The following is a 13831-nucleotide window of genomic DNA, read 5'->3' as shown; positions in this document are numbered from 1 at the left end:
TTTAAGTTACATAAATTTTATCAATAGTTTCTTGGAATTGTGAAGTGTAAAACAAATCAAATTGGCCCGAGCGAAGCGAGGGCAAACGATTTTCAAAATTTACTGTAGTACAAACTGCAAATTTACGACAAAAATACCATATGCGTAAATTTGACGTATTTTAGGCTGATTGACAATGTCATATTTACTGCAATTTTTTGTCAGAATTACCCTGGCAAATTCGATGTTACTACGTCTCACCAACCATGGCGTATGTACCACAATTTAACGTTGCAAAAACTACATCTTAATGAAAGCGTTTTCCAAGAGTAAAAACTATGATTTAGTTACCACACATTTATGTCAATACTACTCGTCACAACTTTGGCGTATAATTGACATACCTGTGATGCGAATTTACGTCGAAAATACGGCAGTTTTACTCTTGAAAAACGCTTTCATTAGATGTAGTTTTTGTCAATGTAAAATTGTGGTATGTATGCCATGGTTTTTGAGACGTAGTAACGTCAAATTTGTCAGGGTAATTCTGTCAAAAAATTGCAGTAAATGTGACATTGTTAATCTGACTAAAATACGTCGAATTTACTCATAGTATTTTTGTGGTAAATTTGCAATTTTTACTGCATTGCGAGTACGTCAATTATACGCCAAAGTTGCGACAAGTAATTTTGACGTACATGTGTGGTAACTAAATCATAACTTTTACTCTTGAAAAACGCTTTCATTAAGATATAGTTTTTTCAACGTAAAATTGTGGTATGTACGCCATGGTTTTTGAGACGTAGTAAGGTCAAATTTGTCAGGGTGATTCTGACAAAAAATTGCAGTAAATGTGACATCGTTAATCAGCCTAAAATACGTCGAATTTGCACATAATAGTATTTTTGTGGTAAATTTGCAATTTTTACTGCATTGCGAGTACGTCAATTATACGCCAAAGTTGCGACGAGTAATTTTGACGTAAATGTGTGGTAACTAAATCATAATTTTTACTCTTGAAAAACGCTAATATTACTCCTCACAACTTTGACGTGTAATTGACGTACTTACGATGTAGTAAAAATTCCAAATTTACGTCAAAAATACCTCATGCAAAATCAGACGTTTTTTCAGAGTTCAGTTCATGACGTATCAACCATAAAAATATCACAAAAATACTACGCGCGAATTCGATGTATTTTAGGCTAATTGATGATGTAGTATTTACAGCAATTTCTTGTCAAAATTACGTCTCCAAATTCGACGTTAATACGTCTTACAAAACCATGCCGTATGTACCATAAGTTTACGTTGAAAATACTACATCCTAATGAAAGCATTTTTCAAGAGTAAAAATGATGATGTAGGTACGACACATTTACATCAAAATTACTCCTCGCAACTTTGGCGTAAAGTTGACGTACTCGCAAAATAGTAAAAAGTGCAAATTTACGTCAAAAATACTACTCGCAATATCGCAGTATTTTGAGCGAACGTAAAATTGCCGTGTATACGACTATTATACCACAATTTTACCATGGTTTTTATGGCGTTTTTTAGGCGTTTGTTACGTCAGCGTACCTATCAGCGTAAAAGGCCTCACGGGATATAAGTATGAATTATGTCGATGGTAATTTTATTCGATGATTAAGTCGAGTTATCTGTCTGACAAATGACTCGGATTTGTTATTGAAAGAAAAACCTAGATTGCCCTTGTTTGTTCATGCTGAGCGTTCAGTTCAAGGTTTCGAATATATTACCAGGCGATGAGGCTGTTTTATCACGTTGAAACAATAGCATTTTGAAGCTCATAAAATTGCTCCTTCATTTCAAAAATTAGGCAAACCTTCCTTCATCGGTTCATTTCAAATATTCGTAACCTTGAATAGAACACTCGGTATATACCAATCATCGACGAATATTGCACCAGCGGCACCTACATTTCGTAATTGAATTCAAATTCGGCGCTTTAATTAAAAAATTCCATCATTAAGAAAAGTACCCAACATCATTTAGGTGTACTCGTCTAGTACCTAAGACGACATCGCGCTCGAGCAGCCTGCACAATTTAAATTTTTCGTTTCTAATTCGCAGGATATCTCTCGCAGTCGTTTCATAAATGAACAAAAATTCTAACTAACCCGATTCTGTCAACTTTCTCAGCAACGCTAAGTTAATTTGAAATACTAAAAATCAACTATGTACGTTGTACATTTGCCACGACTCGGACGAGTAATTAATGCAAAAACACGAACCAAAACACAATAAAAAAAAAAGGCCATACTCTTATAAGTACCTACCTACAGTGCAAGAAAAGTTAAGAGAAAAAAAAAACCTTGCATAAATACGAACTATTTTCGCCAAAGCTCGTCGCAAAAAATAGAAAACTCTACACACACAAACAATTTGCAACTTCGATATCCTAAATTTAACGTGTTATCGTAAACAGTTCACGTCGTCTTCGTCGCTGTATCTAAAATGTATTGTACAAAAGAGCGGATTGCCTCGGCGGGTGTTGAATTTCGAGCTTTTTAAATTATTCGCATTATTCGACGACTATAGTACAACAAACGTGACGAGTAATTTGATACTTTTTTCGACAAGTTTTTCTCGCTGGCTTTTCCACGCTCTTCCTGGTCCCAGAAACCCTTTATAAAAAAAAGGCCATTCATAAATCGAGAGGACTTTTCGTATCGGAAATTGTTATTTTTTCAACATAAACAATCGTTAATTTTGATGTTTTGGGAAAATGATGCACATCGATTGACTTTGTCCCTTCGAGCCTCGCTGGGGTATGCGTGTTTTTTTGGGTTGAAATATGATCCGGAAATTCTGACCTTGGCCTCGATATTTTCAGATTCTTTTCTTCATCAACGCGTTCAAACTACGTACCATTTAGGCAAACGAGCCAAAACTGGCCAAATTTTTCGAACAATCTAACCATTTATTCCAAAACTGAGTTCTTTTTTTTATTTCTGAAAATTTCTGGAAATGGGTGACGAAAACTGGGAAAAATTTTATTTTCCTTATTTTGGGCTAGATTTATTTTCTGAAGCCTTCTTCAACGAAGTTGACATTTTTTGGTACCTATCTCTTGGAGGTTTATGTGTATGAATGGCGGAAGGGAGGGAGAAGGGGTGTGTGATCTTTCAAAGATTTGATTTGGACAGTTTCAAGGGTCCTAAAGTCAGAACATGATTTTTTCGAGTGATAAGTTTCAAATATGGTATTTCAAATGAATCTCAAAGTTCAATCCCAATCATAAAACAATTGATAATTTCAAATCTGGCACTTTTTCGTTCTCTTGAACACCTTTGAAGAGTTTCAAGCTGGCCTGAAAATTCAGCCATCAACAAAATCTTATCCCTAAAAAAAAGACTCGACTCAGAATGTATTTTTTTTAGATTTCCGATCAGCCCAAACTCGAACTTTAACTTTGATATTTGGATACTTAATCGAGTTGCAAATAACTCATGCTATGATTTTTTTCAGCCAATAAATTTCAAATCTGATATTTTTATACATTGCACTTTGAACGCCTTTGAGGAAATCAAGAGAGTCTAAAAATTCAGCCATCAACAAAAACTTATCGCTAAAACAGACTTAGCTCATGCAGATTGTACATTTTGAGCCCTTCTAGTACTTAGCTCAAACATATGATTCAAAATTTGAAAATTGAATAATCATGTCAAAACACAAACAATCAATCTTCTGACTTCAGACAATATAGGTATAATTATTTTGAACCAAAGACTCATCCAAAAAAAAATTAAAATGGATATTCATGAAATTTTTTTTGAATATCCGAGGTGAGATGTAGGGTTCGATTATCACTGTACCTATCTATAATAAATCTGACGAAACTTTCCCCAAAGTGAGTTGTTACTTCGATATCAGCGAGAATAATACATATGTATTCACTTAATATTATACTCGTCGAATCATATTTAATCCGTTGGGAATACACTGACGTATCAGAATAAATTATCTTGCTGTTAATTTGATAAAACATTTGCAAGTACATAGGATACACGATACCATCAACTCTCATCACAATTATAGTACACTTCTTACTTACAATGAAGTTCCTATATCTGCTCGTTCATATATGTAGGTACCTATCGTAATTAGCATATACAAGCTACTGTTCCCAAATACATAAATATGGATCCATATTTTAAAACCTGACACTAATAATCTAATTCTAAAAATATGTAGTCACTCAATAAGTAATTTGAACTTGAAAACAACACACATATATTTTTCTCTCGTTTACTTTTCCATTTTCTTCTTTACTAGTGAATTTCATTTTCTTTTCATTTTCTTGTGTATAGAAACCGAGCTAAAAATTCACCAACCGATTCTAGTACCGCCGACGATAACCACCAAGAAACAGACTACCTCGGGTTCGAATCGTAACCGGATACAGCAGAATACACCTAAGAAAAAAACCACGGGTTCGACTAACCAAGACGTGAATCCTTTTCCAGTATTTGAAAATAATATGGTTACCAATGTAACGACGCAAGAAGGAAGTATAGCTTTGTTACCATGCCATGTACGCAACCTCGGAGACCGACCGGTAAGAGCTAGCTTATTTGTCACATGTAGCGTATTCAGTACACACTGTATATTATATAGGTATCTATATTACCTACCATCATTTACCTATACTTCCACATAAAGTGTAGCGTAGCCTATAATGCAATTAGCACCCATTTGTATGCTAAATGAGTTGTTTATATATTGTGTATATCTACTCGAAAGTGTGCGGTGGCCTAAGACTATACGATACCGTTAATTCGATTCCTTAATAGGTAATATGTACCTGCACGTATTGTATAGGCAACTTATCGGATACTCGTGTGTAATTAATTGCTCTAGAAGTCTAGAAGAACGCTTGACTGCCTATTTTTATAAACGTGGGTACTTCTTAGCCTAAGTAGGTACCTATGCTTGGCAAACCTCTCGTTCATATGAACGTCGAGTATAATGGGTCGAGTATAATGGGGTGAAAATTTATTTTGTTCTCGGATCTAGTCGTCAATTTTTTAATAACTCGGATGTTTTCAATTCAGTACATGATACAATTTCAAAAAGAAGAAATCCTTTGACTAAATACCCAAATTTTTGTAGGAAAACTCTGAAAATACCGAAAATTGAAAGATAGGTATAATTTCTAAAAGAAGGATAGAAGGATAATACAAAAAAAAAAAACTGTTTTGGAATGCAGCGACGACGTCAATTTTCAGCCACTGTTTTTGCTATCTTCATATTTTCAAAAACTAAAAACTAAAAAAAATAAGTTTTCGTCTATAATTTTTGTTTTTTTGAAATTCTCAATGATGATCAAAAGATTGCGGCACCACTGCAATTTTCAAAAATTGATACTTTGGTATAAATAGTGTAAGTCAACATAGAATCTCAAATAGTTAGGTAGCTATTAGGTAGCTACGTTTCAAAATTGCACCATTTTAACCACAACAGATTAAGTAGAACAACTTTTTCAGAATTTCTGCATCTTTGGAGGCCCATATCCCTCTTCCAGGGACACCTCCGAGCCTGGGATTTTTCCTGTATGAATAACTTTCAACTCCAAACCAATCCAATCAGAAATTTTCTGTTTCCACTTGAAAGTTCTTCTGAATAGTCCACTTGTTGAGAGAAAGAACTCCCCTGGTCTCCAAGATTTTTTGGTCCCCCTTGAATACAGCTCCCTTCAGAAATTGAAAAATTATTTTGAAAATGGAACGAATCAAAGTCGATAATTCTTTTTGAAAATTTTTCTTCAACTTTTTTCAATCTTTCAAAAACGTTTTGGCTCCAGCACTTCCCATTGTGAGAAAAAAAATTGAAAAGAAAAGCTAAAAAATTCGAGTGACCCGTGTTTTTTTGAAAATTTTTCATTTTTCAATAGAATTTTTTCAAAATAACCCCATTTTTAATGAAAAAAAAGAAACCTACTTCGGCCTCCAGAATAATATTTTTCATGTTTTCAAACACTTGATTTTCTTTGTTGAGAGCTTCATACACTTAAGAACGTGATATTGTTTGAAGGATCGAGAGAGATTTTTTTCTTGAGAGGGGGGTTATTTAGAAAAGTTCTAGATAGGTATGAAATGGATTTTCAAAAAAAAAGTCTACAAGGTGGACTTAATTTTACAAAGAGATTATTATAACCTGTGGACAAGAGGGCTTTTTTCGAAGAAAAAGAGGATTATATTATTACAGTACCTAGGTAGGTACTTGAAAAATTCTGGCTCATAAATAGAAATTCTTTGCACACTAAATTGGATTTTTCTGAATTTTTAGGGTCATGCCGCGTCAATTCGACCAAGAAGTGGTAGGGAGGGGGGTCGGCGATTTTTTTGAAGTTTTTCCTGTGGAAAGACCTCTTGAAGGGATGACCAATGGCGAAAGAAATTTTTTGAATACTAAATTGAATTTTTCTGATTTTTAGGGTCATTCCAGGCCAATTCGACCAAAAAGTGTTGAATGGGAAGGAGGGGGGTCGTTGATTTTTTTTTGAAATTTTTCCTGTGGAAAGACCTTTTGAAGGGATGACCAATGGCGAAAATGGCAACCGTCTAGGCCTTTTTTAAAGGCTGCTAAGGGGGTGTCAAAATTGTCAGTGAACTTTAAATATCATCCATTTCAAGCAGTGGAATTACTCGATTACCACGATACCTACCAAAATGGAATTTTTTCCAATTATAGTTAGGGGTTTTGAAAGACTTTCTGGTGATATCATAAAAATCAACGTTGCCCCTTTTTTTTGTACGACAAATTAGCTCGAAAAGTTTCAAAACGTAGTTTTCATATCGTTCTGACTCTCAAAAATTCTGAAAAAAATGTATTATGGACAACTATTCATGCTAAACAACATATTAAAAAATTGAGATGGCGTTTTTTCGTAAAATCAATTTAAAACAATTGAAAGTTCGCGGAAAAGTGCGATTTTTTTTATAAACATGAAAAGAAGTCTTGATTGATGAAGTTGACCCATTTGACCTCTATTTTTACGTATCCATTGAAAAAGTTGAAGCTTATTTCGATCTCTTTCTGACGTATTCCACGAAAAAGTTGATAAAAATTACACTCGTAGCAAAAAAATTAAAATTCGTTTATTTTTTCAATTCACTCAGAATTTTGATTTTTTTGTGATGAGTTCATTTCATCGAGTGAAAGGGTATTTTTCAATGCATACGATGTCAAATGGGTCAATTTCACCAATCAAAACTTTTTTTCATGTTTTACCTAATCAAAAAATTGTATTTTTCGGAAACTTCCAATTTTTTAAAATCGCTTTTACGAAATGATGCCATCTTAATTTTTTGATATGTTTTTCAGCATGAAAAGTGTTGTCCATACCTATTTTAGAAAATTTTCATTTATTGCCAAAATCGAAAGAAACCTCTTTTCCATCCCTCAGATGGCAGAGGAGAGTTTGTGTGTTAAGCATGTTAAAAGGATCCTAAAATTCTGAAAATATGAAAAGATAAAATTTTGTCTCATCTGTCCTAACCAACCAAATTCACGCAATTTTTTTTTAAATGTTCGTTTCAACCCACAGATGAGTACCTTAGAGTCAAACCCAGAATTCTCCAAATTTTTCAAAAATGAGGTTATGATCGTTTTGGGTACAGTTAGTAGGTACGCATCGATTGCCATTCTCCGTTTTTACCTATCTGACACAATGACGCAGTCAGGGGGGTCCAAAGTACCAGGTCAGAGTCAAATTCCGAAAAATGTCCAAAATTTTCAAAAATGAGATTATGGTCGTTTTGGGTACAGTTAGTAGGTACGCATCAATTGCCATTCAACATTTTACCCCATTCGATCCCATAATGGTTAGGGGGTCCAAAATACCCCGTTCAAGTCAAACTTTGAAAAAAATACTTCAAAAAATTTTTTTTTTTTATTCTAGTCGACTATAAACAACCTTGAGATACTTTCAACAGACTTGAATCTAGAATTATCCCTCATTTTATTATGCATTTTCGTGTATTTTCGATATTTTTTACAGACTTGGAGTCAAAACCAGAATTCTCCAAAATGGTATCGTGAATTACTGCTATGGAAAGACTTGAAAAAATTTTTTTTTTTGTTAATTCGATTGTTACCCGAAGCACTATATATAGGCGAGATCAGAAACCTGCTACTGCTGATTCCCACCTTTCATCAGTTTTTTGCGTTTTTCTCAAAATGGTGAAAAGTGGAGAATTCTGGGTTTGACTCTAAGGTACTCAGATGTGTTATTAAAAAAGAAAAATCTAAAATTTTAAAATAAAAGGTTCAAAAGCAATTCTGAATGCATGAGAAACTCTTGAGCAACAATAACAACTCATGATCGATTCAATTTGTTTTCTACCAATACCAATAACCAATACCCTACACCACCTCTTCCCTTCACCTAATCCTGAAGAAATTTACATGTTCCTGGAGGATAATTCACAATTTCTAAATGCTTTGGAAGAGGACAGAGTAGCACAAAGTCAAATAGGTAATAATTTATATATATTGAGACCCTCAAATTGAATGAATTTACCTATTCTTTTTGAAAGAAATTGAAAGCAACTAAACTTCTTCAACAGACAGTTTCTTCAAGTATTTTGAATTTTCAAAAAATTTGCTAAAAATAAAATGAATTTGGCTGCTCGATCATTTTGAAATTTCAATCAGAAAAACACGAATATTTAAATTCAAAGAAAGTGATCGAAGAACTGAAGACAAACATGACCAAAAAATCATATTATCATAAGGATAAGAAAAACTGATTTTTCTTAACCATTTTCCAAGAATTAAAAATTAACTATCATTTCCTGTACTTTTCAAAATTTCGTAGATCTGTGAACTTGAACACCTTGTAAAGTCAAATACAACTATCTATGTAAATTCGCACCCAGGTCGAACCCTTCGTGCAAACCCTCTCAACCAGATGTTAATCAACCTGTCTCATTACAGCAACCTCCATTCACTTCTCTCCCTTTCATCTACCATCAAAACAGAATAACTGATCATCCATCATTAACAAGAGTAAATTCAATTACAGGTTACGTGGATACGGCTACGAGATTGGCATATCATAACATCGGGCGTATTAACATACAGTACTGACGACAGGTATCAAGTAGTCCACAACGAAGATTCGGACAATTGGGACTTGCAAATTAAATACGCTACGAAGCGAGATAACGGTACTTACGAATGCCAGGTACGTGAAAAATACCTAGATACTTATAGCTGTGAAAACTCAAAACTCGATACTCAATTCAATACCCAGCCACGTATCAGGCATCGGGGCCAAATTATGTAACTATTTCGAAGTACTTATAGCTAAATTTTAGCCACCTACACTAGGCCATATGCTTACCTACGTATACATTACGTTGGTCGAGATCATCGTCAAACTCTTCCTCCCCCATTACCCCCATCCTCACCAATTCCATCGCACCGGGTCTCTTGGCTAGAGTATAATTACCTGGACATCTGCAAACTTTTGCAAGCCGCAGCACACCATTTCACCCACTCGAGTGGGTTATTACAGCATAGGACTATAGTATACGATGAGCGACGGGACGAGGCACAGTAGGTAGTACGCTAGATTTAGAAAATCTATCTATAGTAAAACCGACAAACGCCCAGATAAAGTTACAGATTAAACTCGACGACGGTAACGTTTATTGCCGCCAATATGTTGTCATTTACGGCGTTCTCTAAAAGATAAGACATTATGAGGGCGATAGAACGGTTCTTTAATGATTGCCCGATTCGTACCTCTGCCACCTCTTCGACCATCTTTGGCGGGCACGTCTTTTAACGTCTCATTTTCACAATTACTTATCTGCTGCTGCGGTATAGTACACATAGGACATAGAGCAGGCAGGGCAGCATCGTGTTGAAAGTGTAGTCTAACGTTTTCTCGCTAAGTTTTAAATGAGAAATTGATTACGTGTGATATTATACGAAGGCGACCTTTTTCCCAAGTGACCTTATATGGATATACAGTAGCATTTTACAAAAACCCGCCAGGCAATTATAAAATCCTACAGCGTATAAGCATCGGCGTTATTCTTCGCGACAAATGAGACGAAAATTACTACACATACTGTATCACATCGAGTACAACTGAAACCTCCTCCTAGACCCCCCCCCCTTCGATGCAGACATGTTCGAGTATGCCTTTTACGTACGGTAGCATGCGAAGCTATACTACATACAGTCGCATCGTTAACAATTTTCAAATACATTTATACATCGTTTCGATAGAGCCATTTTTGACTTTACGACCGCAATAAAACCGCACGTAATCGTTCTTACAAATATACTTACAGTGGAAATTTCATCTCGCTGGTGTTCTCCTCGCTTCCCCGAGTACCTATCGTTGTGTATGTGTTGATGTTGTGCAATCAACGGATACTATAAAGAAGGCTGTTAAGGAGCGCGATGCGAATTGTCGCGTCCGTCGTCGTCGTCTTCGTCTTCTAACACGAACGCAAAGTCCACGGATGTTTGGCGAAATTGACTTTTAAAATTTATCTTAATAGATTGAATTTTTATTGGTGGGATTTTGTTCGCCACGTGCCAACAAGTGTGTGCGATTTTTCTCCATTTCGTGGTTTAAAGTTTGCGACGATGAAGTACGAAACGAAGGAGTACTTACTTACCTGGATTTGATTTTTTTTTCTCTCGTTTGGTTTATTTATTTATTTACATCATTGAATAATGCAATTTCAACGCAGGTAACGCAGAAAACAAATTTTATCAGATGAGAGGCTCGAAAGTGATTGATTTTTTTCCTTCTTCAATGATGGCCATGTAAAGAATTGCTTGAATTTCATTTTCTGCTATATAGTGTGGTATAGATGGTTTTTCCACCTTAAAAGGAGTGGGGATGACATAGGAAGCTGAAATTTGGATATGTTGATCACAATGGAAATAATGACCAATATGGTATGATTTTTAACCCTTTTCATCCATTTGAGACCATATTATGCCACTCCAAAAAAATGACCTTTCTGTAATTTTCAACTTTGACCCTCCGAACTCCAGAGGTCAACTCCAGCTCTCCGAATAATCCCATTCCCCAAGTTTGACTTCATTTGATCAATTGGAACAGGTTCCAAGTCGGCAAGTCCCAAGTTTTAAAAATGTACAATTATTAAAATCACGTGTCATTTTGAAGGGTCGCATTTTATAGGTATTGAAGAGGAGATGAAATGATTACTGAGCTCATTGTACTCAAAAGTAGATATTTTAGAACTTTTTTTTTTGGAAAAAACATGATTTTGGGGCTTTGATCAACTATGTGGGGGGGGGGGGATTGACTCTAAGAGTAATTGCGGGAAATTTTAGTATGTTGTTCACCATAGTAACCTGGATAATGTTCACCAAAAAACCTTTGGTCGCAGATTCGCAATTTATGTTTGGATTCACCTATTTTTTCCTCTATTTGACTGAGCTAGAAATAATTCTGATTAGGTATGCGGATACACCAATAATTCTACGTACCTAATTGTCTTGTAACTGAATAAAAAAATAACCCAAAGTGTAATGAGCCAATGCGTTCAATTTTCTATTTTTCATTTAAATTTTGAAAAAATTTCTTGATTACTTACTTGAATATTTACTTAGCTTTAGGAATTCGTTATTTGCATAAAGCTTCAGTTTGTTGAAAAATTCAAAGTAAGTAACAAAATTTTTGGTGACTTTTTAAACAATTTTTTGTCAGTTTTATTATTTTTTTTATAGAGTTGAGTTGACTTTAAAAGTTTCTTCAAATAATTTTTTTTGGTTTTATTCCTATTTTTTTTTTTTTTTTTTTTTTTTTTTTTTTTCAGAAAAATTATGCTAATTTTGACGATTTTTAGCATTTTTTTAATGGTTTAATAGATAATTTTTCTCACTTTTTTCAATGGTTTTTGATGGAATTTTGTTTACTCTAAACTCATTTCTGAATACTTTTTTGTAAGTTTACTGGTAATTGTAGGCGATTGTTCAAAAAGCTTCAGCAGTATTTTTGAAATTCAAATAATGAAATTTTTTCCTCATTCCGCACACTATTGGCAATTTACCTTATAAAAAAAAGAAGCTCCTCGCTTGTGTTTTTAGCACATTTTTTGATTTCTGGAGTTGAACCCGCCCATCTTTCGAGTCAAATTATATAATCTCAATCAATTTGCTCACTCATGGAACATGACAAGAATTGTGTTTAGAATAGGAGGGGGCCAAAGAATGTTCCATCCTGAAAATGGCTAAATTTTTCATTCCTGGCGCAGAACCCGCCTCCCCCCAATTCTGTACTCATTCCTGTATGTTCATGATTGAAGCAATTGAGAGTCAAACTTTTTATTCCTGGTGCAGAACCCGCCTACATCTGTAGCAATTCATGTTCGTTCTGATTGAAGCAATCTAGCGTCAAATTTCTCATTCCTGGCGTAGAACCCGCCTACTTTTGCAGCCTTTTAAATTCGTTCTGATTGAAGCAAATGACCGTCAAATTTTCAACTTCTGGCGCAGAACCCAGCTACCTCTGTAGCCTTCCATGCTCGTTTTGATTGAGGCAATTGCGTGTCGGATTTTTTTCATTCCTGGCGCAGAACCCGCCCACCTATGTAGCCTTTCCGGTTTGTTCTGATTAGAGCAATTTGACGTCAAAATTTTTCATTCCTGGCGCAAAACCCACTGTCGTTTATTTTCAAAATTTTTCATCACAGTGCTGTAGCTCTCGTGGCTTACAAATAAAAATCTATTTGCAGTCGGCTTTTCAATTTCTAGTTCACATCCTGAACTGTTTCAAGCAATTTTTGGCAGCATCTGGATTTTTTTTGGTGAAGCAATGCACATTAACATTTTACTGTATTATTGATCAAAATACAGGCTAAATACGTCGCAAAAGTATCAAGGATGGTGTTCTAACACTTTGTTTTGGTGATTTTTTTACTTTTTTTTTTCTTTTTTCAACGCCTTTCTTGAGCTTTGTAAAGCTCCTTAGCGTGACTTTCAATTTAGAAAAGTGGAAAAAAGTCAGATTTTCAAAAAAGGCATTCAACAAGCAGATTTTTCGGGAAATTATGATGATTTGATATGCTCACATTATCACCTGACTCGAGAGCAATTGCAATTTAGAATTTTCGAGGACTTCAGAGAATTTTAGATAATTTCTCCACGAATTTCAATTACTCTGGAGGGATCAAAAATAAACTCAGTTCAAGAAGAAAATTTCAGAAATTGGAAACTTGAAAAGTCGCTGGAGACTCCAAATAGGTCAAAATAGCGATTGTTTTCGAGACATGTGATTCTATAGACAAACCAGATTGATAGTTTACTGAGAAACCGGCTCCTTATATTCCTTGTTTAAAAATTCCCTCCCCTCCCCCTGTTTCTGAAATTTACAAATTCGCTCCAAATTCATTTTTGAACCGGTGCTCCTATAGAATTTCGGAATAATCACCTAAAACGACCAAAAGAGTACGCAATAAGGGTCAACTCATGTTTTGGCCTGTCCAGAATAACTTAATGTTTCTGGAGAAAATCGAAAAATCGCTGGAGGCTCCAGAATGTCCCAAAACTACTTAGTAGGTACTTGTTGATGTGTGGGAGTTGAACTGAAGGAATTATTCATGTTGGTTCACTTTCCTCATAAAAGTTTTTATTTAAAATTTTCAATAATTCTTCAAAAACCCAAACTTGGGCTTTTGGATCTGAACTTTCAGTTATGGCGTTTTTAGGCAATGCTCTTTCGTTCTAGCTTGGTTTATGTGTAGTTCAAATAGAAAAGTGCCAGTTCGAAGAATTCCATTATGAGTCTTATTATGTTAATTATAGTATTTCATTTGAAATTTCCTCGACT

At 34.8% G+C, this 13831-nt stretch overlaps 1 protein-coding gene across 1 annotated transcript in view; it reads left to right on the top strand.

Annotated features, from left to right (window-relative positions):
- LOC135846459 (hemicentin-2-like) overlaps positions 1-13831 on the top strand; it is a 360089-nt gene that overhangs the window by 287722 nt on the left and 58536 nt on the right. Inside the window, exons 5-6 of the mRNA XM_065365557.1 lie at positions 4314-4561; positions 9032-9193. Coding sequence (XP_065221629.1) covers positions 4314-4561; positions 9032-9193 — 410 coding nt within the window. The remainder of the gene's footprint in view (positions 1-4313; positions 4562-9031; positions 9194-13831) is intronic.

The sequence above is a fragment of the Planococcus citri genome, chromosome 5, assembly GCF_950023065.1.
Source record: "Planococcus citri chromosome 5, ihPlaCitr1.1, whole genome shotgun sequence".
Classification (NCBI taxonomy): Eukaryota; Metazoa; Arthropoda; class Insecta; order Hemiptera; family Pseudococcidae; genus Planococcus; species Planococcus citri.
The sequence above is the reverse complement of the archived record's forward strand: the minus strand, read 5'-3'. Positions and strand labels throughout refer to the sequence as shown.